General features: G+C 40.4%; 1 protein-coding gene across 1 annotated transcript in view; it reads right to left on the bottom strand.

Moving 5' to 3' along the window:
* Nucleotides 1–27,628, bottom strand: part of grik5 (glutamate receptor, ionotropic, kainate 5) — a gene marked incomplete at its 3' end in the record, with an annotated part of 96,392 nt that overhangs the window by 27,522 nt on the left and 41,242 nt on the right. Inside the window, exons 4-5 of the mRNA XM_058647789.1 lie at nt 2,834–2,995; nt 800–964 (exon numbers count right to left, since the gene is read on the bottom strand). Coding sequence (XP_058503772.1) covers nt 800–964; nt 2,834–2,945 — 277 coding nt within the window. The remainder of the gene's footprint in view (nt 1–799; nt 965–2,833; nt 2,996–27,628) is intronic.

Raw genomic sequence — 27,628 nt, 5'->3', positions numbered from 1 at the left:
TGCCTCAGACAGCTGTAGCTGTAAGATGATGAGTTCTCTGATCCAGAGACCCAAAATACGCTACAAGCAAACAAGCCTGTCAGAGTCTCTCCTGCCCATTGGTCAAGGACACACATGCACGCACGCACGCAAACATACACACACACACACACACACACAGAGGCCAACAACTCAAGCAAACACACCCTTTCCCAAGCACACAGATATTTTGCCAGTAGCTTGTAGCATGGTCACTGAACTATTGGAAAAGGAGTGAGGAGTCTGCAGTTAAATTCAGCAGCAGTGTATCTTTTGTCTTTATAAAGTCCAAAGATTCAGCTTTAAGTCTGCATATCAATACAAATCCAATGGAGTGCCCTCCGTGGTACAGTGTTGGCCCAGTCTGGTGATCGGTATTAGTATTTGATGATTTGTTTTAGTCTACAGAGTAGCCAGAGGCACCAGGTGTGACTGAAGGGCACTGGTCTGCTTTGAGAGGCTTAGAGGCCCATTACTGGTCTCCAGTGACATGTAAACTAAGTAACACTTCCTGCCACTTACTGCTTCTTAATCACATGTAAGTGGTGGCGTTTTATCAATACTATTTAAAGTGATTTTCGGTGAAAAGGCAAACTATAAAAAACGTAATTAAATTGAATTAAAATATATGTGTGTGTGTGTGTGCACATGCACTGTGCTATATTAGACTCTAATGAGTTTTGCCGGATTTCCTCACTCTTGAGAGAGTGTGTGTATGTGTGTGTGGTGTGTGAATCTGCTCCACTGGTCTTTTTCTGCGTGCATTATTGGCTCCACTCACTGGTGTCAGTAGTGTCGTACTGGGAGTCTTTCTGCAGCTCATATATGTCCACCTCCACTCGGGCTCGGACCGGACCTTCCATCATGCTGTTGATGTTCTCCCTAGCCAGGGCAAGCGCCAGCCGCTCCCCACGCCCACACACAGACTGGTCGTCCAGGATTGCAGCTGGAAAGGCGGAGAGGGAAGGAGAGGTGGGTGAGGAGGTGCAAATGTGTTTGGGAAGATGAGTGACAAAGGAATGCAAGATGAATGAAATAACAGGTTTAATAACTAACTTCGCTAAACTAATATGCCGACAGCTATAACCAAATGATCATACTTACCAAAATGCTGAACTAGTCCTTTAATGAATTGGGCATTCTTAACCCTTTAAAGTCTCAGCCTCAAAATGTCCATCTGGACTTTTTTGCTTAGTTTAACCATGAAAGGGCCAGAAAATGTCCTGTTAGTCCATTACATTTTTCCAGAATAATTTTCAATATCTGGCACTTATTTACAATTGATTAAAATAGTGTATTAACAATTTAAAATGAAGAAAAACGTTTCATTTAGAAAAAACACTATACACCAGATTTTGTGTGTTAAATTTCAAATTTAAACAGTATAAAAGATATTTAAAATAACATTGTTGTCTCATGTCCAAAAACAGGCCAAAAAATGTAAACTATGTACAGGCATTTTTTTCCAACTGTCTCCTCTCTGGTGACAAAGTGCGAGTGAAATTACCGTAACCGTAACTGACGTGCAACTTCTCAGCTTTCAGAAATTACGGTTTTGCGCAAACAATGTCGTCTGGGATACACTCTGTGTTCAAGGCTTTAATGATATTCTTGGTATAAATAAACAAAGTATAATAAGAATAAGAATAATTATTATTATTATTATTTTTTTCATACTGTAATACTGCAATTATTATATTATTAACACTGCAAAGGTTTGAAGCAAGGTGGGTCATGCATGATTGGTTTGGAGGCTGTAATTTCTCTTTGCTGGTGCCGGTTTTCCCTCGACATATTACCGAGTTGATAAGATGTGGTCTTCATGGACTTAGTTAATAAAACAGTAATTAACCCATCCACAGGTGAAATATCGCCCACTTCATAGATTAAAATGACGTTCTCTTGCAGCAGTATTTGTATTTTGATTATTTTGTGTGCACACCAGCCGGTTTTGTTCACGCAAAAAAACCTACAGTGCAGGTATTCTTACACCTGACTACAGAAGCTCCACTCACATTTAAAACATCTAAGTTTGCAGCCCAAATAATTACAGAGGCTTGTTGCACATGATGCTCCTGAAGACGTGAGCACATCACACCAACATTGGCCTCACTCCACTGGCTACCAGTTCATTTTAGGATTGAATTTAAAATGATCTTATTTGTTTCTAAATCATTAAATATTAAATATTCAACATTTGGCTGAACTGCTGCGCCTACACAGTCCAGTCAGAGCGCTTAGTTCGGCTAACCCAACGGCTTTTAGAAGTCCAAAAGACGAGAGGTGACAGAGCCTTTGCAGTGGCAGCTCCTCTGCTCTGGAATGTCCTGCCCTGACACATTAGATGCGCCCAGACTGCGGAGCATTTTAAATCGACTTTAGAAACCTACTTTTACTCCATGGCGTCTAACACAGGCTGAGTTGGACTGCCATTGTTTTGCTTTTTGTTTGTTTTGCTTCTTATGTGTTTTTACTATGCTCTGTATCGTTTTTAAATGTTTTATGTTTTTATACAGCACTTTAGTCAACCTGGGTTGTTTTTAAACATGCTCTATAAATAAATTTGCGTTGAGTTGATTTTCAGGTAAAAAAAAAAGATTCAACCAGTGACACAGTAACAGTAAAGTAAAAGAAGGTAACTTTTATTGCAGGTTTTTACTGCTTTAGCATTAATGGTTGGTTTTAAAATCCCTGTCACTCTGTCCCTTATTGTGCAGTCCAAAGTGTCAAAGTCCTGAAAACAAAAACCACAAACTATATCAAGGAACTTTTTGACCCAGATGGGGTGGCAATGGAAGGATGGCTGACCACTCACCCATACGGACGGAGGAGAGCAGGGGGGCCTGGCTGAGGGAGCGTGGTGGCATGATGACTAGCAGGAAGGAAAGGAAGTGTATTGACAGCAGCAGTGCTGGCAGAGCCGGCATCTTCTACTGCTCCTCATGGAGAATGGTCTGCTGGCTGCCTGTACCACCACCTGCAGAATTGGAGGACAAATGGCTTGTTACTACAGACACACACACACACACACAACCAAGACGTCTTTATTAAAATGTTCCCGCCAAGCTTATCTTCAGCTCCGTGTAGTGGGTGTACCTTTAATATGACAGTGCATAGAAAAGATTCCCTCCAACATGAAGATGTTCACTGTCTCACCACAAAGGCAGAGGGGTCCCATGCACACAGTCTGCCTCATAATAAAACACTGCACACACACTTATATTCCTGTCCATTGTAGAATGCCTGCTGTTTCACAGTGACAGGGTTTGGCCTTGAAGAAATCTCCAGAGGCAGCTCAGAGAGAGAGCATCACAGAAACTGGAACACATGTGACTGCACATTCACTCGTACACATCTGCATAAATGATTAATGGCAAATGGCCTGTGTTTACATGACATTTGGGTTTTCCTTAATGGCCACTCAAAGCCCATTCACACCCATTCATCCACCCACTGATACAGTCCAGCTACACTTCAAGAAATTAATAAATGGGTTAATTAAAAGAGGGCAGATTTGATCATGTGAAGATTCCCGGGGGCCAATGCTCCCTTCAGACTTCAGAACGGCAATGTAATCAAATCGAAGCCACGCAAGGGTGAACAAATGAAAACAATTCAGAGTCAGATATCATAACAGGAGGTGAAGGCAAGTAACTGTCTGTCACAGCTGGGTTGCAACGCGCAACTCCTTACCAGCTGAGCTAATGGGGATGACGTCGGACTGGGGCAGATTTTCTGTCCCTGGCCATAAATAATACATTATAAAACCGAAGCAGCCGGCCGTACACAATCTGATCGAGGGCCGTGATTGGCCCACGGGCCGGACTTTGAGACTGTGGAAAAAGGAGAGGATGCATTCCAGATGGTGTATCGCTTGTTTCAAGCCAGCATAATGGGATAATGGGATAATTCTGCAAGATCTGGCTGTACACAAAGCCTGTGCTTTGCTAATGGAGCTGATACAGTAGTATATCGATATACTCGACTACCCAGAAGAACTTTGACTTGTGTGTAAAAATATATTTCCTGAGCTGAGTGGTCTCAAAAGCATTTCAAAAAGATTTTCTTTTCAAAGAAAAATGCTGCACTAAAGAGAAGAGTGAATGTTTATTTGCTTAACATTCCACTTGGTCTTCAATCTATTTCAAGTGGACATGTCAACACACAGTGTTTCCCCATTACAATTAAATACATTGATTAGGCTTTTAGGGGAAATATCAAATCATGCTTAGAGAACTTAAAGCTGCAGTACATAACCTTTGGTGATTTTCCTTGTGTTTTTGATGTTATCATTCTGCCTCAGTTTGGTCTTTGTGAACAGAAATGACATCATCCTATGTGTATGCTGCATCCTTCATATCCTCCATATGAAAACAGGCTCTGTGAGGTATTAAGACCTGACTGACGAAGAGGAAGCGTTTGTATATACAGCGGCAGCACAGGAGCAGACTGAGCCTGCAAGAATCATTTAACCCGATTTATTTTGTGTTTTCAGTCATATTACAACCTGTTTGTAGTCGCCTCACTTTACAAGATCTAAACACCGCGATGCTGAGAAGCACAGAGTGAGTCATGTGGAGCTCATGTGGAGCTGAAAGACTTCATCGGGCTTGTGTGAACTCATTTGACACTGGTTTGAATGTAACATACCGTTGTTTAGTTTGAAAAGTTCCACACTACAGCTTTAAGTGGGAAAGTGTACTGATTGTGTTAGTCTAGACAACATGAACCTTTCAAACACAAATATAACCACAGACTGCACTCCCATTCTCCCATTCATTTACAGGCTGTGTTTTCCCACGATCACATTAAACAGACAAAAAAGGACTGCAACAGAGCTCAGCTGAGCCACTGATGCTAAGAAGTCTTCTCCTGGATTGACAAAGCCTTGCACTGACTGACACCACGAGAAGGCTGTGTGAAATGATGGAGAGATCAAGGGAGGGATGAAGACAGAGGAGGAGGAGGAGTGTCGTGTGACAGACAGGCAGAGGAGGTGAGGGGTGGGGGTGTTGACCTGGCAATGTCTCAAACGTCTGGTTCACGGTTCTGGCTTTAGACAATCCTGACAGGCAGTGAACGACTGAGTTCACGACCTTTAATTGACCTTTGCAGCTGTACTGGGGGGAGGGTGAAGGCTAACCTTTGACCCTGACAAGTGCATGCATGGGTAGGAATGAATAAGAGTTGTGTGTTTGTACACACACACGTTTGTGTACACTTCAAAGAGGAAGATGATTTTTTTTTTCTACAATGTGTAGACTGTATACAGTAGATCATACTCATGCTATAGCTTACACACTCTGGCTACACACTGTCACGTTATATATGCTATCCTATTCTTTTACACAAATATCTTTCCATATTTGTATATTCCTATGTTATTATTGCTGCTGTAATAACATATATTTCCCAGTTGTAGGACTAATAAAGGACTATCTTATCTTCGTCAGTCCCTGTTGGGTAACATTTGACATTACAGGACAGTAACAATATGATATTAGTATAGTAAAAATGTTCTAATAGGAAAGTAATATTCATATTTATATTGATATCACCAAGTGTTGCTTGGTAATAACAATGACGTGTGTGGGGACATAAGGGGGGATGAATTCCATCTTTATAATATTGTAATTAACACTTTTGATACCAAACACAAGAAGACATTACACTGATGGAAGCAGATAGGATTTCTCATTACCAAGCTGTTACCTCGATATTGCTTTAAAAATAACATGTGTTACTGCAATATTACCATTGTTATTATCAAGGAGGAAACTGCGTTGAAAAAGGATGGTATTGCCGCACTATTATTACCATACATAACATATTGGCAGTGTATTGTGTGTAATGTGTGACCAACTGTTTCTTTTCTTTCTTTTTTTAAGAGCTCAGCCTTGGTACAGGGTTAAGCATATTTAGTGGAATTGCTGCAAACAATATGTTGCTCTGTAGCAACCATTTTTTGAATTCTTCTTCTTAAATTGCTCTCCAGTTCACGAATTTCACTCTCCATACAGGATTTGCTACCATAACGTAGACACGTTTGTCTCGTTTCATACAATGTGACAAAGCTCAGTGGGTTACAGTATTTGAACTGTACTATACTGTGAACCATTCAGCTTTGCCATAGAGCACAACATCTCCCACTCTTGGCAAAAATACAAAAGTCCCCAATTTTAAAAATCACAGCCATTTTGACTCTATCTTTACAATATCAGAGGGCCAAGCCTCTGTGTATTTTAATGGACCTGCACTGTATCTCAGGAGGTGCCATCGATATAACAACCACTAACGTCAGGTGTCACACACAGCTGATTCAGATCAGCAGCTTAGACTGCACACAAGTAAACACATAAATCTCATTCATCTCATTTAGGACGTTATTGAATGCATGTCACAAGTCCTTTTTTTGCTCCCTCTGTCTTCCATCTCTAATATCCTCTGTGTAACAGTGGCTGTCAGGAGTAAATGTCATTCACTTTCACAGTCGTGTTTGACTTCACAGACATAAGACTGAGAGGAACAGTGAGTCGCCATCGCTGCTAGGCTGTTCCTACCTGAACCAGTCTAACACGAGGAGACGCCATGTGCAGTTGTGCTGGCTCATGTCTGCCTCTGGCATGGTCTTGTTCGTACCGCGACATTTCAATCCCTCATTTTGCACTAATTTTCAAACCATCAGACATTCAATTAGAACATTTTAACTCATCATTTCAACTCCTCATTCATACCAATTCACCGCAGCATGCCAGATTGGCTTCAGCTCAGGCAGAAGGCAGCAATCCCACTGCAATTTCTCCTGCAATTGCCTTTTCTACTTCTACATACAGTTATTTTACTGGGGTTTTTTTCCACTTAGAGAAAAACTGCGCTGTTGTTTTCTCCCCCACCCCCCAACTACATTCCCCAACACATCTACCTTTGATGTTCACCTCTCAAGAACCAACCATGATTACTTCCTTGTACTTCATTTCTTTTTTCTCCATGCAATTACAACCCTGTCAAACTTTTCCTGTGTCTCACTCTTGGGGGTTGACACTCTCAGGGCTAACGTGTGCACAAACATGTTTGTAATGCTAATGGAATGCGACACACTGTGAAAATGGATGTGTTGCTCTCATTATGGCGAACCCCAGCTCAAAGTGAACAGAGGCAGGGCTTACGTAAGGGCCATCTGTATGTGTGACAAAATAAACCAACAAGCCCACAGTGGGAGAAGCCTCAATCCCACGTCTGAACACAGAATAAAGTGCTGTATGACATTTTATTATTATTATTTCTGCACATGTGTGTTTCTGCACAGCAGATTATTGTGAGCACACAGTGAGATATGGGCACGGCTGTGTATTGTGTGTCGCAGCGCTACATATTGCTGCCTATTACTTCAATATTCTGTTTGCCGCCCACACTCGCGGTCTCTTTCTCAATTTACTCTTCGCCAAAGTGTGCGTTTGGTGTCTGGGCATGTGTGTTTATTCCATGGGAAGTATGGGCAAGAGTGTGAGTGTGATGGCATATTGATCGAGCTCAGCTGAAGTGGCGGACCCTCAGGTGCAGTCAATCAAAACAATGGGGAACCTATCACAGGAGCAGTGCATTTCACAGGAGCCATCTGATTGGCTATTACCAAGAAGCAGATTGCCATGATGACGAATAAGATCCTCACAGAGGCCATGCCTTCATCAATGATGGGATGGAACCGGTGCTATTTCATTGTTATTGAGAGCTATTGACAGCATTAGACAGAGAAGATTACAGCATCTATACTCAGAGGAGAAGGAGAGGGGGGAAGGGAGCGAGGGAGGGAGGAAGGGAGGGAGGAGATGGCAAGCTGTGATAGAAGTAAGGAGAATATAGGGAAAAGAGAAGCAGAGGGAATAGGCCGAAGACGATGAGGGAATGAAAAAAAAACAAAATTGAATACAGGGAGAAGAGATTGGAAAGTGTTTCTGCCCAGAGAGAGAAGGATAGAGATGGTAAGAGGGAAAAGCAGTGGTGGAAAGTGCATTTACTCAAGTGACACACTCAGGTTTTACATTATACACACTATCTTGCAGAGGGACATGTCCTAATTTTAATCACCGAGTGTATTAACAGCCATATGACTCTTCCACACAGTAAGTGATCCACTTACGACATGTGATTCATTTCTCCTAATTAAGCTCAGAGTGTTGCATTGAGTGGCTGGAAGAAAAAAAAGGAAGTAATATTATGGTAATACCATGTTTTTAATAAGCTATTACTTGGCGATTTCTGTTTTGTTTTTTTTCATTTTAATGTGATATAATCAATATTGATTCACAAATATTTTCATGTGAGGGTACTGTGCTGATGGAAGCTTATGGTAATTTTCATTACCAAGCTATTACTTGTAATATTGCTATAATGCTATCCCCTTATTATTAGAAATAACACTAGCACTAACACAGCACTTAGTTCCTATGCATGTCAGTCCCTGATGCCTTGTCACTTGTGGCAGATTGAGTACTCAACACTGTGTTTAAATGCACGTATACAGAAAAAGCCCAAAATCATCTAATGGCATTTATTACTGAGGCTCTAATGCCAAAGCCTCCAAAACTAACGCATAAAGAAAAGTATTGGGAAATATCTTGGCGGTCTCAGGGCTTTTGTATATCTAACTGTAAATACACTTAGAATGAAAGAAGTGGATTCAATACAATAATGTCAGTTTTAAGATGAGGTAAATATTACATTGTAATCCTAAAATGTCTTTTGTTGGGTTTTTTTTCTTTCTATTTCTGCAGCATGAGATTTGATTTGTGCCGTTACCCGTTTGACCACTTCTCCCCATATTGAGAGGGTTAGGGACACAATACAAAATACAGATAATGTTGCTGTTTTTAATCTACAACGACTGTTAAGTCTGGGTGCTGTATGAGCTCAGTTGCTGTAGAACAACAAAGCTGAGTCCCTGTAGCAGTAGGGTGTCAGTCTACAGGGAGCTGGAGCAGCGAGAGGGCCAAGCGGAGCCAGACTAGTCTGAGCTGTACGGAACAAAAACCCCCAACAACAACAACACTGCTGCTGCTTTGCTTTCATTCTGCACCCTGCTGTAAGTCATCCCGCATGCTGGCACCACTGAGAAATACACAAACGCAAAAATACATTAATATCCTCTGTGTGTGCGTGTGTGTGTAAATGCGTCTTTGTGTGTCTGCTGTTTCTTTGTGTGTGCACTGGAGACTTGGCGGCTTGTGTAAAGTGTCTGCAGTGCCTATTATGAAAGAGAAAACCGTAAAATCAGAGATCTTAATTATCTTGAGGGAGGGAGGGAGGGAGGATTGTGGTGGGGGTAGAAGAGAAGCAAAGGGAGGGCCAGAGTGGGATGGTAGGATGGAGGGAGGGAGAGAGAGAAGGGGAAAGCGAGGGGGGGACATCAGAAAATCAGAAAATGAGGGAGCACTATCTCGCTTCACACCCTCAGGCAGATGAGGGGAGGATGAACAGAGTCTAAAGCAGAGGAAGCTGGATGAGCGATTGCAGAGGAGTGACAGAAAAGAAGGGATGAAGAGGAATGACAAAAAGAGCTTGACTGGGGGGAAAAACGCAGCTGGGGGTGAGGAGAGGAGAAGGGTGTCGTGGGAAAGAGTGGGTGCTGGAAAATCATTTGTTTCTTTCCCTTTCTGTCCTTATTGTATGACACAAGAAAATCTGACAGTTATAATGAAGGGATGATTCATTCCTGTAAATGAATTTGCAAGTGGAACGGCTTCAGTGGCTGTGGATTTACGTAAGACGACTGTACCAACAGTCATTATGTGACAAGTGCGATTTTGTTCATTTCGCTCACAACAGACTAGACCAGGTCCTGGTGCAGGGACACAGTACCCCAATGAGCACAGCCAGTCAGGATATTACACAAGAGCTGTAGACAATATGGATGAGCTGTGAGGTCAGAGCGTGTGTGTGTGTGTGTGATCGGTGTCTCACCTTCTTTGCCTTCCTGTAGGATTAAGTCTTCACTACTTTGTGTCTAATATCTAAGCAGCATGTGTTCTTGCTCACACTGACTCAGCAGTTTCCTCTTTGCAGGCATTCACACTTTCCCTCTCTCTCTCTCTCTCTCTCTCTTTCTCCTTCCTCTCACATGTAGCTCTGTAAACTCATCATCTCTATCTTTCTCTTCAACCTCTATCCACCTCTCTACACTCCGTATTCCACCTCCGTATCTTTCCTCTGTGTTCCTTTCTTCAAGTTCCGTTCAGAGTGCATCTCTTGATTCTCAGTGATAGCGGCTTTAGAGAATTTGGATGTAAGATGTGCCAGACTTTAAGGTTAGGTCCAAAACATTAAGCGAATACAATTTATGACTGGGTAACCTGCTGTAATATGTATACATCATATTCAATTTTTAAAAAATCTTTAGTCAAACCGTAGATAGTGTATAAAAAATGGATGCAGTCTTCTGGTTTCCAAGAAAGGTAGTCTCTGGGATAATGAGTTAACTTCTCACTCGATTTATAACATCAGTAAATATTTACCTCAGGAGTTAATAGTCTCAATCACAAGTGTCGGCGCTTCTTTGATAGAAGATGATTCTCATTATAGTCGGTGAACTTCAGTTTGCAAAATGTCAACATGGCACATGAACCTTGAGGAGTTCAAATCCATATGGGTGACATCACGACCAGTTGCCACTGAGTATATGTAATAAACTGTAACCTGGCTGTATTGTTCTGACGGATGGATCAGGGACTATATTGTGCAGCACACATTTATTTGCAGTGTAGCGATTGAGATGGGTGGAGTGATGCGATGAAAAGGCGATGAGGTGACTCACCGCTGTGCAAGTGCAGAGATGTAGATAAAGTATGCCTTTCAGAGTTACAGAGAAGATTCTCTCTCTCTGCCTGTGTGTTTCTCCCACATCAACAGCAAATCCTGGCAAAACCCAGGATTACACTTTGTTTTCATTTGTGTGTATGTGAATTCTCTCCTGCGAGACCGGTAAGGAGGTGAATCTGAAACTAAAAGTAAGTGTTAATCAAGCTTCTCGTTGACAGCTGATAGTCAAGTCCTGGCTGATAAGAACTAATCAGGAAGAGACTGCAGGTGACTGAATCACTGTTGAATCTTTGCAACCACAGAGTTTTCAAACTAACACACATTCTTAATGGTTCTATATGTGAGAAAATGATTATTCCGAGCAGTGGAGGCTGGTCATACATGCAGTCTGTGGGTACCATGTGTAATCTGCATTTAAATGTAGTTTAAAGATGTTCACTCGTTTACAGTGAGTGAACAGTCAAGTGACCTTTAAGATAGACTCTCTTAAGTGATGCACGCGCAGTAAAACAAAACACAGCTGTCACTGTGATCTGCGTCAGCCGGAGAAGAAAAACGAAGGTCTGCAGTGGAGATGCGTTACAATATAGACAACTCAAAGTGAAGATGAAGTTGACAACGCACCCCGACAGACATACCAGTGTGCATAGTCTTTTCAGAGAAGCAAAATACTTGTTGGTGGACATTTAACTTGTATTTTCATGGTCCGTTATTGTCGCCCTATTTTCTGCTGCTCTCAGGCAGACACACTCTCACCTCTTTCTGATTCCTTCAAATGAACAAAATAGATTTAATATTTATAAAACTGATGGACACTTATTAAGCCTGTAACAATATGCATATCGAAACCCAAATCGCGACACTCTAACCCACAAACGTCACACACCTTCCAACTCCCAGAGTTTGTCCTTCTAATCCAGATTCAGTCCTATGAGCTGTCAGTGCTACTAAGCTTTCTTACATTACTATTTAGTTAATGTTTATTAAAAATTGAAGATACATTTTCTCCTGTGTGTCATGTGACTACGTTCCCAATCATATGATGAGTGAGCAAAAGTTTCCATCCCGAGACTCATTTAAGGCGGGCACAGAAGAAACGCTTACTACTACAGTCTATTGTTATATATTATATATATATATTATTATTTCACATGAAGTTACCAGCTAATTCGGATTGGGTTTTTTATGGCACTGCGTATGCGTCTGTTTGTGGTGGTCGACAATGAAATCAAGTTTTTGCACAGTGTACTCGAGCCCCGGCAGCCACATCACGCAGAGAGCAAGCCAGACATTTCATCTGCCTTGAAACAACTCTGCAATGCAACACATTTGGCTCTCTTAAGGAAATTGTTCCTAATTTTGTTTACTTATTTTGTGGTTTATGAGGTCAATGTTTACATATTTGTGGTTTATAGCACAGACAGAAAGTGTGTTTCCTAAGCTTAAATCATTTCCACAATGGATTTCTGTTTATTTTTTAACAGTGTTTTGTTAGCAAAATAAAAGAGAGGTGATTTTTTTGTTTTCTACTTTTCTATTATTTAATTTCTGATTTACAACACAGACTGGAAGTCTGTTACCTAAGAGTGTGGAGGAGATTATTTGTAGCAATAATTTATGTAATTTACTTTGTTACAGGATGTAGAAGTGAAAAGCTCTAGCCATTTATTTATCTTGCTTACATTGTCAGTTATATGTATTTAGTGTTTTAATAAATAGTATAATAATACTTTGTTTTTCTTCAAACCCCCCTCACCAAAACAAATAAATAAATCAAAATTGTTACAGGCTTAACAGTTATTTATAAGGATGTATATACAGTCTAACAGCAGGTACAAGTGCAGCATCTTATTTCCCCTGTTTGTGGGGTGATGTTTTTAAATTGGCCTTGCAGTAACTACTTTAAATGCGTACACATATCACATTTAAATTCTGTTTTGGATCTAATACGCCACTGTAGTACAGATGTAGCTATAGGCGTCTACACCCACTCAGTGTACAGCCTTGGGAAAACCTCTTCAGAACAAGTGTGCACTCCTATTGGTCGTTCTACACTGTTGCACATACATGCTTCTTTGGGAGAAAGGTCGCTATTGCAGCATTGGCAACAGCTGCCTACACTGCAAAACAACCTGTATACTGTATCTAGAAAGAGGGTCAGATCGTAAACACAAACAAATCACATGCCAATATGAGCAGAGTGTTTCAGAGATGCAGGGATTGCCTCGGGTCATGCGTTACAAATGAAGTGAGTGTGCTTGTCCGTGCTCGGCTTCAGGAAGGGGCTCAAGACAGAGAGCTAATCTAATGAAGCAACATCACAAACTGCAGCCTCATAAATTAGTCGAATCTACACCTCCAATCACAACTTATTACCACACAGAACAGAACACTGACACTTGTATATTCTGCATAACCCCACACTGAATTCAAGTCAATACATTTCAAACAATGTCTATATTACATGGTTAAAGTGAGGCAAATAAAATAAACATGATTCAAGAGTGAACACTGGCTCTTGACATCAATCAAGTTTCACAGACATTTTCAGTAAGACTGTAATTACACGAGACTGCTCAGACATTTTGTGAATGATGTGACTAAATATTTAGTGGTGACATGATTAGTCAGTTCAGCTGAATTTCAATCATTTGGACTTTTCTCCGTTTTATGAATGTTTGTAAAATCTCTGAGTTTTAGTTGATGGTTAAGACAAATGATTTAATGATGCCTTGCTGCGTCCTTGGGAAATGTGATTTTAAGTGCATGAAAATAAAAATACATTTATGTTTTGACATCAGTGCCCGCACATTTCATCTGTGTTGATTTCAGCAGCTGTGTACCTACATGCAATTTGCATATACTGTTTCTAATAAAAAGAAAAAAACAATTAATAGTACACATATGAAAGATTGTTCAGCTTCTTAAAAGTGAATATGTTCTGGTTTCTTTCTTACAAACAAAAACCCAGAAATAACAGAAGAAGCTGGTACACCAAAGAATTAAATAATCGCGACAAAACGTAGCAACATTCAGGCTGGTACTTCATTGTATGAATGAGGAGACTGATTTTATAGCTTGAGAATTTTATTTATATATATTTAAGTGTTCAATAGAGTTTGAATGGTGCTCAACATGCTAACAACTAGCTGCACGCTAAACCAGAAAGCAGCCTAATACTAACAAATTGAAAGGGGGTGTTTTGTCCCCTCGTGCTCTATGTAAATGATCTTTTTCTTTGTCTTTTGGAGACAAAGGTTTCTCATATACACAGCATTGTTTCGGGAAATGTCTCCATCCACACGAAAAACCCTGAAATGACTCAAAACGCTGTAGTACATATGCCACGCCAACGTTCTGCCCATGGATGTATTCTAAAATGCATCCATGGTTCTGCCGCACGAGTGAACTTCATCTAGCTGTGTTTACTGCGGGCGGAGAGTTGGTCTGACTGTAAACACAGAAAGAGAGAGAGACACTGACCACACAGACAACAGAGTCACAGACATGAGCTGTGCATGTGCAGTACAGCTGACCGTGTGCGGAACAATCACTCTTCTGTATTGTTCATTGAGGGAAAAATAGTGTTTTGTTTTCTCCTCCCCTTATTTTGCGATTCAGTTTCAATGTTAATCTTCAACACTTATTTAGTTCTTTACTCCCATATTGCACTACCTCTCATTGAAAGTAGTTGGCTACACTGCCAAACAAAAAAGTTTTCAAAAAACACCATTTCAGATCTCCCAAAGCACAATTTCTTTGTGGACAAAATGCCAATACGATTAAAAAAAAAAAAACCTATGCGGATTCACTTGCACTCGTTTCCGTGACGACGGGCCCTTAAAAAAATATTCAAAAACTCTTGCATGTACACTGGGACAAGGACAGTAGTCCAATTAAATGGCATAGGTGAGCTAGAAACACTGTTAATCAAACACGTCCTCCATGATTTTACCTCCACAGGTTTGCAGACACCCTGATCTCTCCTTTTCATCCCCCACTTCTGTATCTCCTGTCACTCAGCCTCACCCCAATTTGTCTCTTTTCCTGAGGAACACTCTATACCATCTCTCCACTGACCTCTCTTCTCTCTCCCCTATCTCAGCTCTCACCCGTCTCCTCAATCTCGACAGTGTACTTTCTCCACACCCAGTCCCCCCACTCCCGCCCCCCTCCCTCTAGTGTTCATTGGATGTGGATAAACTCTTCCCAGCATTCTCCTTGAATAAGAGGTCCTCAGTCAGTGACACCACCAGCTTGGGGAACCACGGTGCTCCTGAGACACTGTCACATCAGACTATGTCACGCATAAACAAACACAAACACACACTCTTCTTAGAACACTGCACAAGGGAACAAGGCATTATCCTTAACCTTAACCGTAACAACTTACTACCTAACCACAACCCAACCACAATTCAAACCTTAGTTTGACAGATTGACTGACAGTTTGCTTCCTAATGAGGAAAGAAATACAAAAGCATCGACAAGGTGCACAAACAGACACTCTTGAGTGAGAGTGCATAAACACTGACTTTGTCAAGACCAGTAGTCCTCATCAAGACCAAGAGGGTCAAAGACTGGGGAGGAAATGTTGGTGCATGCGCAGAACGCCAAGTCAGATTCCAGTCCGACTAAGCGTAAAAATGCTGGAGTAATCAGACTATGAATCACATTTTCCAGGCATGTTGTTCCGACTTGGACTAGCTCAATGTTAGTCAGGCTAACAAGTTTACATGACATTAATACAAACATGGCATTAAAACCAAATTAATTCAACCTGCATGTAAATGCACTGATTGACTGACAGACTTCTTCTCCCCCAGACCTGAGCTTCTACCAAGCACACAGGTAGTAATGACCCAGCAGGTGGGTAATTTGTTCTTTTGTCTGTCGGGCTCAACACTCCTCAAAAGGTGTCAATCTAAGAACAACATGCTTCCTCACTGACACTGGAGCTAAAACTATGCTACTGTTATTGTTAAACCCCAATTTGGTATTGTATAATCCAGTTTACTCTTTTTTATATGATTTTCATTAGGTTGGAACCAATATGGTGAAGTGCTTCCAGCAGGCTGAATCATCAGGGTCGAGCCCCTTCACCCTGAAATTTTAACGTACTAACTAAATAAATAAATAAATAAATAAATGTTTCTACAATTCCAACATTGTTTGTGTGTTATAATCTTTTATTCATTATATTCCAGTATTTTCACTAAGATAAATGTTTTCTTTGTGTTTTTAAAGGTTTTACTGGATGATACTTTATACGAAGCAGAATGAACTGAAAGCGACATTTGGATAAAATAGTTAACCAATATAATATGGTACAATTAACTAATCGTTGTAGTAAAAATAACCCAGCATTTGGGTTGAATATTCAACACCTATTGTGTTGAATATTCAATCCAAATGCTGGTCTGGTTAGTCCAACATTTACCCAGCAGTTTAGTTTAAAAAACGACGTACATTTTTACCCAACATTTTTGTGTGTGATGCATTAACTGGTTATGGTTAAAGCTAGGGTTAACACTTTTCAGGCTGTCTAAATGTAAGTAAGTGTAAACAGTGTCTTAAGAAGAAGAGCTGCACACACACCTAAGCTTATATTGTTTTTGTGTGCATGTCCATGTGATGTTTGTTGGTATAATCTGGCAGTGATGCATCTCATTCTTCCTACCACCTGCTGATCAGATCCGTGTGTGTGTGTAACTCATCGCCCTCCGCTCCCCAGGAGCTGTTTAAAAAAGATGTGCAGCTCGGTGTCACTTGCTGTCAACACAGGTCCCACTTGTTGCAGCTGTGGCTTATATAAGCACAGCAGTTTAATCACAATTAGGGAGCTCTCCTTGAACTCACTCGCCCCCTGGCTTGTTTGGAGAGCTAAAATTTGCATTAAGAACAAAGCCTTGAAAAGAGTGATATTATTACACACAGCGGTGCAAAGAGAACAATGTCTGCGTGAGGAGAGAACTGCCAGTGTAAATCGCTCTAGTGATCAGATGGACGTCACAGTGGATTTTCAGTTTTATCTGGAATGGCTGGTATGGGTTTTGTTGTAGGATTTTGGTACATACTTCAGTATGTGACTTATTATAATCCCATTGTTGGACTGAAAATCCCTTGCATTTGGAATTCTGTGAGAATTTTCTTCTTCTTTTTTTTTTACAGCAACTTGTCCTGCACCACGGCTGCCATCAGAGGAACAACATCTATTTACGTTTCTTCCCCTGAGACATTCACACTTTTTTACATGTGTGTGTGTGTGTAGCGTTTTCACTGTCTTCTTAGATTAGAATGCTGTAAACCTGTTAAGCCCATTAAGACAAACTGGGATGTGTCTGTATGACACAGCTAAAATTGGTGCAGTGGTATCATGATCTCGTATTAACTCAAACATTTTCTATACATTTAAGCTGACTAATGATGTGGGGGATGTATGTTACACAAGTTTAGCATGTTCTATCAGCCAGAGCACAAAGCCTTTACAGCGCAGACGACTGTGAATCACTGTAGCTGGTGAGGGCACGTTACTTGGAAATAACTAGATATTTACAGTGAGCAAGAAATAGAAAACGGAAACAGCACTGCTGTATACAGTCAGACAGACTGAGGTAAAATGTTTGCACAGCCGTAGCTCTCTGATGAACCGATGAACCGACTCCACACAGCTCTCCCACTTTCCACCCACTCACACAAACAGACACGCACACATCCGACATACACACACGTAACAGAGATGTACACAAACACACATTTACACACACACACACACAAGGGTTGTGGATTAAATGACTCAGATGGCATTTGCTCTCTCTGCCTCTGTCTCTTCCCTCTCCCATTCCCTCCCTCTCTCATTGTCAGGTTTTGCTGCCGTGGCAACAGAGTCAAAGATGAGCGGAGGAGGGAGTGGGAGTGGGGGGCGGGGGGGTGAGTGAGGGAGATGGAAAGAGGAGAGGGAGCTGGTGATGGAACAGGTAAATGAGAGATCGGGGAGTCAGAGCACAGTGGTCATGTGAGGCGGGGCTCCGTCGCTGCTGCAGTGTGTATTTCACACCGCTCTCCAACGATGAGAGGTAAAGACAAAAAAAGAGTGAGGCTTATTATTTTTGTTCTACGTAACTGGGAACAAGTGTGCATGCTGCTCGTGACTCGGGGTGTGTGCGCGCTGTATGACTACGACATGTTGCATGTCCACTCAGATTGTTGCATAATCCTGTCACCCACGACTGCATCTAAAACTGATTTCATTTGAGATCAGGGCGAGTTATCTCACTCAGAATACTGACAGGAGGAGAGAGGAAAAAAGTCACAGAACACGAACAAAGAAGTGTTCTAAGCACTGTTGTGTTTTAAGTTTAGCCCACATGCAGCACTTCAGGTTTAGCTTTTTGTCTGTACTAATTTGCTCTGCAGAAATCAACATTGTCTCTTTTTTTTTTTTTGTTTCAGCTGCCCGGGGCAAGAGACAAATTCTCTTTGACTGCACTTCTCAGACTCACTTCAACATCTGAAAAGGATTCATTTTCAACTATGCAAAGTACCTATGCAAATACCAAAATATGTAGGTCAAGCAACGGTTCTCATTCAGGATATGAATGATGGTGCTCTTCTGGAGAGTTGAGTATTAATGCAGAAAATCAGGGTTTAAATCCCCTTAAAAAAGGAAAGCATGCCTCTTTTATTAAAGGAGTTTGTTTTTGAATGAACATGTGCATAGATGTGTGATAATCATTTATAACAAGCCAAGATTAAGTTTTTATGATCACTGCAGGACTTATAAAAAAAGGGCATCAGTGAATGTTTTTTTCTGTGAGCTGACATTTCACTTGATCACTGATGTAATCACACAAGGTGGTTATTTCAAATTAACAAGCGAATAAAAACGGAGTTTTATTGGTAATTGGCATTTCTAAGTACGTGCTGACCAGGTCTACCCCCTCGCTGAATCAAAGGGGTCTCTTCTTTATCTGTTACTCAAATATATGTGTGCGTGTGAAATAACTACATTTAATGAAAACAGACACTGTAGTTGTCTTGTTTACTTCATGTCATCTTTATCTGACATTGTTTGCCGGGGATTATGCCTCAGAATAAAAGCATGAAGAATACGTTTTACTATGGATGCCTCTAAAATAGATGAGAACTTTGCATCAGCGCCAGATGGTAATTATAAGCCACGAATAATGGCATGTGACTCACGATGGTGCCAATCTGTGTTGACTCAGTGACATGAAGTCTGTGTCTTCAGAGATAATACAGACTTTAGCCTTCATCTGATGTTAACATTAAATCAGAAAATTAATTCTAAATATGGTGCCTGCAAGAACAACTACAAAGAAGGCAAACAATTCAGGTTATCATGTTTTACCCTTGAAGGTCTAGGTGAATAGAGAATACCAGTGCTCCTGGTAGCTGTATCGGATTACATAATTGATCAAATTATTTATGAGCAACTTCACTGAAACAGAAAAAAGCATAATCCATCTTTTAAAAAAAAAGAAAGGGTCATAAAAGCAACAGTATAACAAAGAAACCCTGAGGGTTTTGTTTTTTTTCCATTGCGTCTCATGTTGATCACAACACGGTTAAGAATGCGGCGCGTGACCTTGGTCGATGTCACTCTCCCTTCCTCGTTGTCTTTCATCCAGCACACGCTGGAAATGCCAGGGAAATAATTTTTAATAATGTCCTATGTCAAAATGTGGAGTTGCTCAAACAAACATAAAATGTCAGACTGCTGGAAGAGGCAAGAAAATGACTTTGCAGTATTCACTTTGTATTATGCCATAAATTATCATTTTAATCAAATATCTCTGTCTGCTTTACTGCGGTGTCTGGGCTCATATTCTACAACATGTTCATTTCAATAATTTATTTAAATACTGTCCAGGAAAAACTGCTCTCATCTGACCATATTTGATTCTATTAATCCTATGGCTGTGTATAGTTTCCATCATGGCTGCGTTTTTCAGAATAGAATTGTGTATTATTCATTTCAAATAAAATGCATTAATATTTCTGTGGAGCAGACTGCCTGGAGACAGTTTGTCAATTCCTGACTGACATTGCTGAACTAGTCAATCGGGCATGATACATTTTAATCACATCAAATTAGTCGCATAATTACATTATTAGATTTGTGGTCTAACCAGGGGCTAATGTTCGATATTTATCAGAATCCGGGCCTTCTGAACCTTCAGATTTATTTTCAGTTAGCCTGAAAATGTTATGTGTCCGGGAAAGACGTGTAAATAAATCTGTCACCCATGACATCCTAAGAATGGTCCTCACACTATTAAGAGTGACTAGAGACGGGAGAGAGGAGGGGCAGAATATGGAGTGGCCACTTTCAAAAAACACTGCTGTGCATTAAAAGCTTTTTATTGAGTATCCATCTGTGTGCAATGATTTGCCTACAACAGCATGTTTTTAGATGCTCAGAGGCAACAGACATTTTCTCCTCTGTTCTTGAAGCTTTTTAAGGACTTTTTAAGGTTTCGACCATGCAGCGTGATCAACACAAGTGTTGTTGCAGTGTTTTGGGGGATTTGAACACTTTTCATCAGCTTTCTTCATGTGTAATGTGACACATGTAGAAATATCACCCCATCCAAAATATGGAAATTAAATATGTTCTTTGCAACCTACTACACAATCCTGTGTATTATTAAGGCTGGATTCATATTTATGCCTCAATGCTTAACAGTGGGTCTGATCACTTGGTGCTGGATGTCCATGTAAGAGAAAAACCTGTAATTCAGACTTCTTTAAATGAGCAACTTTCATTCCTAAGCACAAACCTAACAACTCAGTACAGACCAGCAGAAACTGGCAAATTACAAAGGCCTCTGTGAAACCCTGGCACCTATAATTTGCCTACAGAGAGTTCCTCATTAAATCTATGGTTGAACCTAACCTAACCGATAACACAACTATGCAGTCCTACCCAAGGTCGACTCTAGGCATCAGCAGAGGAAGGTGCCAGACATCTTGACCTGAGGTCTCTCGCCTCTGCCCCTTTTCTCCAAAACCTTAGATATGCCATAACTCTGGGATTCACAGGCAGACTGACAGAGGACGCCCAACTGTTAACATCTCCTTATTTATGTTTGACATTGTCTCAGTTCTCCTCAGATCTGAGCTGTTTCCAATAAAGCTTTTCAACTTAACTCATCATTGACTCTAGAAACTTCATCCTTGCTCGTCTCACCTAATAATCAAATCTCTGCAACAGTCCCTATTGGAGGTGATGGTGATGTAATGTCTGTCATGGTGGACCATCTGAAAACAAGAACATTGGTAAGTGGGAGAACAACCTTGAACCAGGAAGGGTTTTACTTGAATAATAAATGTGATTTTACTGGCTGAAACCTGTGCTGGAATATTTTACAACTTCTGCCAAACACAGCATGAGCAAAGCAAAGCAACAATGCAGCTCAATGACACTTGATGCTGCGCTTCAGTTCACGCTTCCCCCACTTATGCATGAATCCAGTGTTGCCTTTTCAAAACAAGACAAGGAGAAATTAAAGGACAGCAAAAAGATATCTACTCGGTAGAAATTATGAAAAAGGATTTACAAATGAAAAAAAAAAAACATCTGTTAATACGAGCATAAATAGAAAGAAAATATGTTGTAATTAACAAATCTTTCCACATGTAGCAGATTGTCCACATTTAAGTAGTTTTTTTGTTTTTTGTTTTTTTAAGAATACGGTTGCTAACTTTATAAGATGTATTTTATCTTAACATGGGCATGATGGGATTCAGTACATGGTCAGTAGCAATACACTTGGGGCCACAAGTCTGACGCAGTACAACCACTCAGATGATCAAAAACATCGCATCTGACAAATGATGAATAATTTCATGCCATTTGGGCCTTGATTCTATCTGTAAGTCAATATTTAATGCCCCTCACCAGCAGGACAGATTGGCTCTTAAAACCTCTCCACAAAGCACGTTTTAGCTGAGCAGTCGTGCCGCTTCCCCACTGGGGAAAAGAAAAAAAATGGAAAATAATGTGCGTATTTGTGGGAATATTGCAGCTCACTTTCAGACTGTGTGTCTCCGTGTCCAGTGAGTAACCTTCACAAGGTCAATTAAGTGATACAGTTTGTCAGTCAGTGGTCAAACACTGCTGCACCTCAACCCAGTACTGCTTCCTCATGCTAAACTGTTGGTTATCCCTCGCCCGGCTCTATGCTAATAGATGGCAGCATATGCTGAATGCAGTGTCTGTTTCGAAAATATTTATGCAACAGCACCATATTTAATGCTGGATTAGCATTTGTTTGCTGCATTGTTTAGTAAATCAGTACCAAGCACTGGTGCATAAATACATAATCCATCTAGTTAGCTCATGGTACATTAGCCTGAGACGTTCCACAGAACCTGTGAGAGAAATGTGAATATCCACACTCGTTTTCTTAATGCAGATTACTAGCAACTCAAATCAGTTATTCATGCTTGATCTAGATGAGGTTTGAATTTGTTATGTATGAGAAATATGTGTCATGCAATCTGAACTATCATTTTCAAGCCTTGAGATTCACAATTTGACCAGTGCAATGTTGAGGTTTTGGACCAGTTGGTGCCATAATATATGTATGGTCTATTTTCCAACATAAGTTACAAAGTTAACATTATGTTCCGTTGAAGAAGACTTGACACTAGTAATGGAGACCATTACCAGTCCCTCCAGGATTCCGCAGGCTGTTTTTGTGATTGTTTTTGTGATTGTTGCAAAATTGCAAAAAAGTTGTGATGACAAGATGACAATGTTTTTAGGTGTTTGTTGCAAGTAAACGTTGCAATAAATAGTCGTAATTTTCACATTCAGAAAGTGTTGATTGGTTATGGTTTTTAGCTGATCATTATTCTACCACTGCCACGACTAACATTGCCAGATAGAATAAAGGTAAAATGTAAAGCAAGACAGCATTTGCCTGGAGCCAACACATCAGCTAATCTGTCCCTGACATTCGCCCAGGTGCAGTTAGAATCACTGTTGAAATACACATGCGGGGATTAGTTTCCAAAGAGGCATATTAGTCTCTTGCTTCAACAGTACCAAAAAATAAGTAATTAAAGGGGGTACTTAATCGAGTGAGAACTCCTTGTAAGTAACCTTTGCAAAATGGCAAAACTAAAGATTAATAGGACTGTGAAAATGGAACAAAATAGGCTTTATTTATCCACAAAGATGTGCACCTGTTGGGTATTCCAAAGAACCAAATATCCAAGCCTTTAATATTAAAAAATAATAAAACATTCACAGTTCACAGCTCCTGAACAGTTAATTTATGCTCAACATGCCTTACAAAGCAAACTCAAATATTCTTTTTTTGCATCCACACATCTGAATACATGCAAATAATGTAAATAATGCAAATAATGTAAACTGTAAATTCAAACATTAAACATAAATAATTAACACTGTACTTTGACTATAAACCTACTGTATGTGGACACTGAATCTATACCTGAAAGGTCTCAATACATTTACGTGGAAAGTATCTATCCACGTAATCATCCTCCGCCCCATCCATTTCAAAAGCTCCACTGGTTGCAATATAAGAAGACCAAGGCTCTGAGACTGTCATTTGTGATTGATCTCCTTCGTCTAGACTGCAGTGGTGCAATTAGAATGTTCAGAACACATCTGCCCTCTACGTCTGGCACATCACATCACATCAAATATAACTGCAACAGGTTTTTTTTTAGTTAAATGTGTCTGCAGAGCTTCCTTCTCTTACAGGTACACTGGAGCTCGTGAAACCCCCGGTATCGCTCGACCATTGATAACCTTTTCTTTGTGGAAGTTTTTTAATGCTGGATGGTCACTTTTGGAGAGTGGAATGTTTACTGCTGGGCAGATGAGCACCCAATCTTCACAAATCTAAGGAAGAAAAGAAATCAGCATAATCATTTCCCCCCTCTCCAATAATACAAAACACAATTATTATTAAATGTCAAATGTCATGCATACACCTGATCTTATTCACCATATCTTTTTTCTTTCTTTTAAAGCTTTCATAATGTTTAAACATAAGACTTGTTTTATTCCTGAACCACTGTCAGGCCTGCGCCTGACAGTGCGCACACACACAGATCATGTAAATATAAAGCACGCCCCTCACAACATGATAAACTACTTTATATCAACGTTAACACACTAACCATACACATAAAAAAAAAAGAAAAGCAAACCTTACCTTGATTCTTTCAGCACTCGCAATTGACCAGGATGATGACGGCAAAGTGTTTGTCAATCGAGCACTTCCTCTTATCTTCGATCACAACATTTCATGCTGTGCAAAATAAGCGTCCTCCACTTTTGTGCAGAATGCCTGGCTGCTGCTTCTCGTTATTTTAGTTGTTAAATGTGAGACGTTCGAATCACTCATTGCTCCTGCATCTCCTGAACGCAACAAGGAAGTAAGGAAGTGAGTTTGCTAATGTTGGACTCAAGGGGTCTGATGAACTCATCAGGAAAATGTTTGTTATAAATCAAGTGTGAATAGCGCTCATGTTCTCACAGACTTCTAATCAAACAGAGTTCTTTTTGCAACCAGCGGAATTGCCCCCTAATGGCTATTCAGTATATTCTTACTTCCTGATTAGCTTCACCGTTTATTCAATTGCTTACTTGTCTGACTAAGTATTTTTCATGGTAACGAATATACAATATAAGCATGAGTAGGGCTGCAACTAACGATTATTTTCATAATTTATACATCTGTCGAGTAATTGTTTGGTCCCTAAAATGTCAGGAAATGTTTAAAAATGTTGATCTGTGATTTTCAAACCTGGAAATTATGACGCTCTCGAATGTTTTGTTTAGTCCACAAACCAAAATGATTCAGTTTGAATGATTTCTTTGTTAAATGAAGCAAAGAAACCAGAACATATTCACATTTAAGAAGCTGGAAAATCAGCAAACTAATTTGAATTCTTTAAAAAACACTCAAGCTGATTAATCTATTATCAAAATAGTTGGCGCTTCATTTAGTAATCGATTAATCAAGTCATTGTTTTAGCCCTACATGAGCGAAACATGAATACAAGTCTACACACATGCAGCCGTGTATTCACAGGCTGTGTGTGCTGCACATAACGACTCCAGAAATGATGGCGATGCTTATTTGTTCTTTGTTAGTAACACACACTACATTGTGCTGGTGGATATGGAAATCACATAATTAGGCTGTTGGCATGCAGCGGGTGTAGTGGATTTAGGTTTATATACGTACAGTATTTGTAAAAGTAGCCGACCTGTACCCAGATGTCACAGGCTCCGTCTATTAGATTAGCGCCATGAAACAAAAGCGATTTTGCTGTCAACAGAGTTGCTGCACGAAGCTCTGCAATCATTACGACAATGTCCAAAAACTGCCTGAGAGAAGAGAGTCCGACTCTGTTTCCATTATAATCCATAAAAAGAGTGGACACAATAAGCCACAAAACAGTGTTATGGTCCATGGTAAAGACATAGATTTAATTGAATTGCCCGTATTAGCATATTAAGTACAATGTATGTCTTACAGTATGGTGCTGTCCATGCTGCAGCGGGGATTTTTTGAAGACTATAGCTCAGGTTTTAGCAACAGCAAAGTACACTGTGGGGTTTTTTAACAGCGCTTTTGATTTCTGAGACAAATGTAGAACAATATAACGTGATGTGAAGGGAGACCAGCAACTACAACTCTTCAATTTACTTGTCCATTTCATTGCCAGTATTTTCACATGGTGTGGCTGGTCAAAAATGAGTTCCCCGAGGAGGAAGTTACCCTATATCTGGCCCAGTTGCTTTCAAATGCAGCCTGTCAAAAAGCACTTCTATGACTGCCTCTCTGCCCCACAGCCGTACGCTTGGTCAGGTGAGTTATTGCCAGGACTGTTTCTTAAACACTCCACCACCACTAACACACATATGCACATGCATACAATATACACACCCTCTCAAGTCATTCATTACTGTGCCTGTCAGCCAAGCGTGCAATCAATACTCCCCCTCTGACAATGTGCACACGTGTGATGGAAGGCAAAACGGGAGGAGAGGGAAGGACAGCAAGGGTAAAGAGAGGATGCTGTGTTGTGAGGAGGTGCAGAGAGGCTGGGGAGGCGGGAAGTGTTAGTGATGGGGAGTGTAGGGCTCGGGGGCAGAGGGTGACGGAACGGGGAAAAAAGAGCGATGACAAGAAAAATGTCCAGAGATCGGAGACAAACAGCAGAGAGCAGTAATATATAACAAAACACAGAAAAAGAGTGAGTGTGGGAGTGGGAGATGGAGGACAGAGATGAGGAGTGGCAGAGGCAGAGAGGAGAGATGGAAAATAGACTGAAAAAAGAAAATGTGAGTGCAAAATGAAGAGAGGTTGTGGGTGGACGAGGAGAATGCTATATATAATGGCATGAGGTTCGGGAATAGACCAAAGTGATTGTGTTTTGTGATTACCTAACGCTCACATCTTCAACCCAGTAGCAGCCACCAGCTGACATCAAACACCACACACACTTTACACATGCACACAGGAATACACTCAAAGCACTGCTGGCACATGCAGGCCAACAAACCTCATCTTCATGCTAAACTGAACTAACTCTCCACTAAAGAGCTTCTGTTGTCTGGCCCGGATTGATAACGGAAGCAAACACTGCCCACTCACAAACACACAAACTCTGACACCAACACACTGCCGCCGTGTTACCGACACATCCCATATACATAAAAAAGCCTCACTCATAATCACACAGACACAGCTGCCTTTTAAACACTCCACGAGAGAATCCATGACCCTCTGCCGCCACACACACAAACACAGACATGAAACACAGTCCGTTATGGTGAGGACATTAATTGTTTGTGTTAATGCTGCGTACAATCGCCCAACTTTTTCCACTCTGGTGTAACATGAGAAAATGCCAAGTAGGGGTGAATAGTGACAACCAAGATCCCCGTATTGCCTGTTGTTCTACGAAAATTCGACTGAATATATTCAGGTAAAAATGCCAGTGGGAACCCGCTACAGTCATTACGTGTTCCTCTGTGTTCGTTTACTCACTCCCTAACAACACTTATGTGTAATAAAACAAAATGTGAAAAAAGGGAAATATATAAATGCTGAACAGAATAGATGTCAAGCTTAATAATGTTTCCCTGGAAAGTCAAACCTGGAGATGGTGTCATTAATATTTCAACTCCTGCAGCAGTCCCCCCCCCCCCACACGCACAGATTTTTGTGATAAAATGGCAGATTACAGTTCAACTGTGTGGGAGGAAAAACAGGGTGTAAAATTAATATTACAAGTGGTATAATCAGTCTTGCAGACCGGGTTGCTTAAATTGGGAGTAGAGCACTGTATTCAACTGGTGGAGCAGTGACATGTTGTAACCTAGTGTCTACAGACAATGCTCCTTTGTGTCAACCCACTAAAAGGCTGCACTGCACAAAGTAAAAGCAGCAGTACGGCACTAAAAGATTAAAAGAGGAGGCTTAATATACCATAGAATCATATACAGTAGATCTGGAGCAGCTGTATTATTACATCAGTGCAATTTAAAGATGAATGTTTTTTCTATTAAACCACATAACCTAATACATACAATATAAAGTATATAAATATGATAATATTCATATACATATATAAATTAAGAACAGTAAGACAAGGCTACCCACTCAAAATTCTTTTTTTTACTTAGAATTGAGATCACGATTCTCTGGCACAATTTTTTTTTCACAAATCAAAATGTTTATTGCACTCATGAACAAAAGATTAGAAACATTAAATC

Source organism: Solea solea, chromosome 13 (genome assembly GCF_958295425.1).
Source record: "Solea solea chromosome 13, fSolSol10.1, whole genome shotgun sequence".
NCBI lineage: Eukaryota > Metazoa > Chordata > Actinopteri > Pleuronectiformes > Soleidae > Solea > Solea solea.
This window is presented reverse-complemented; position numbering and strand designations above follow the sequence as displayed.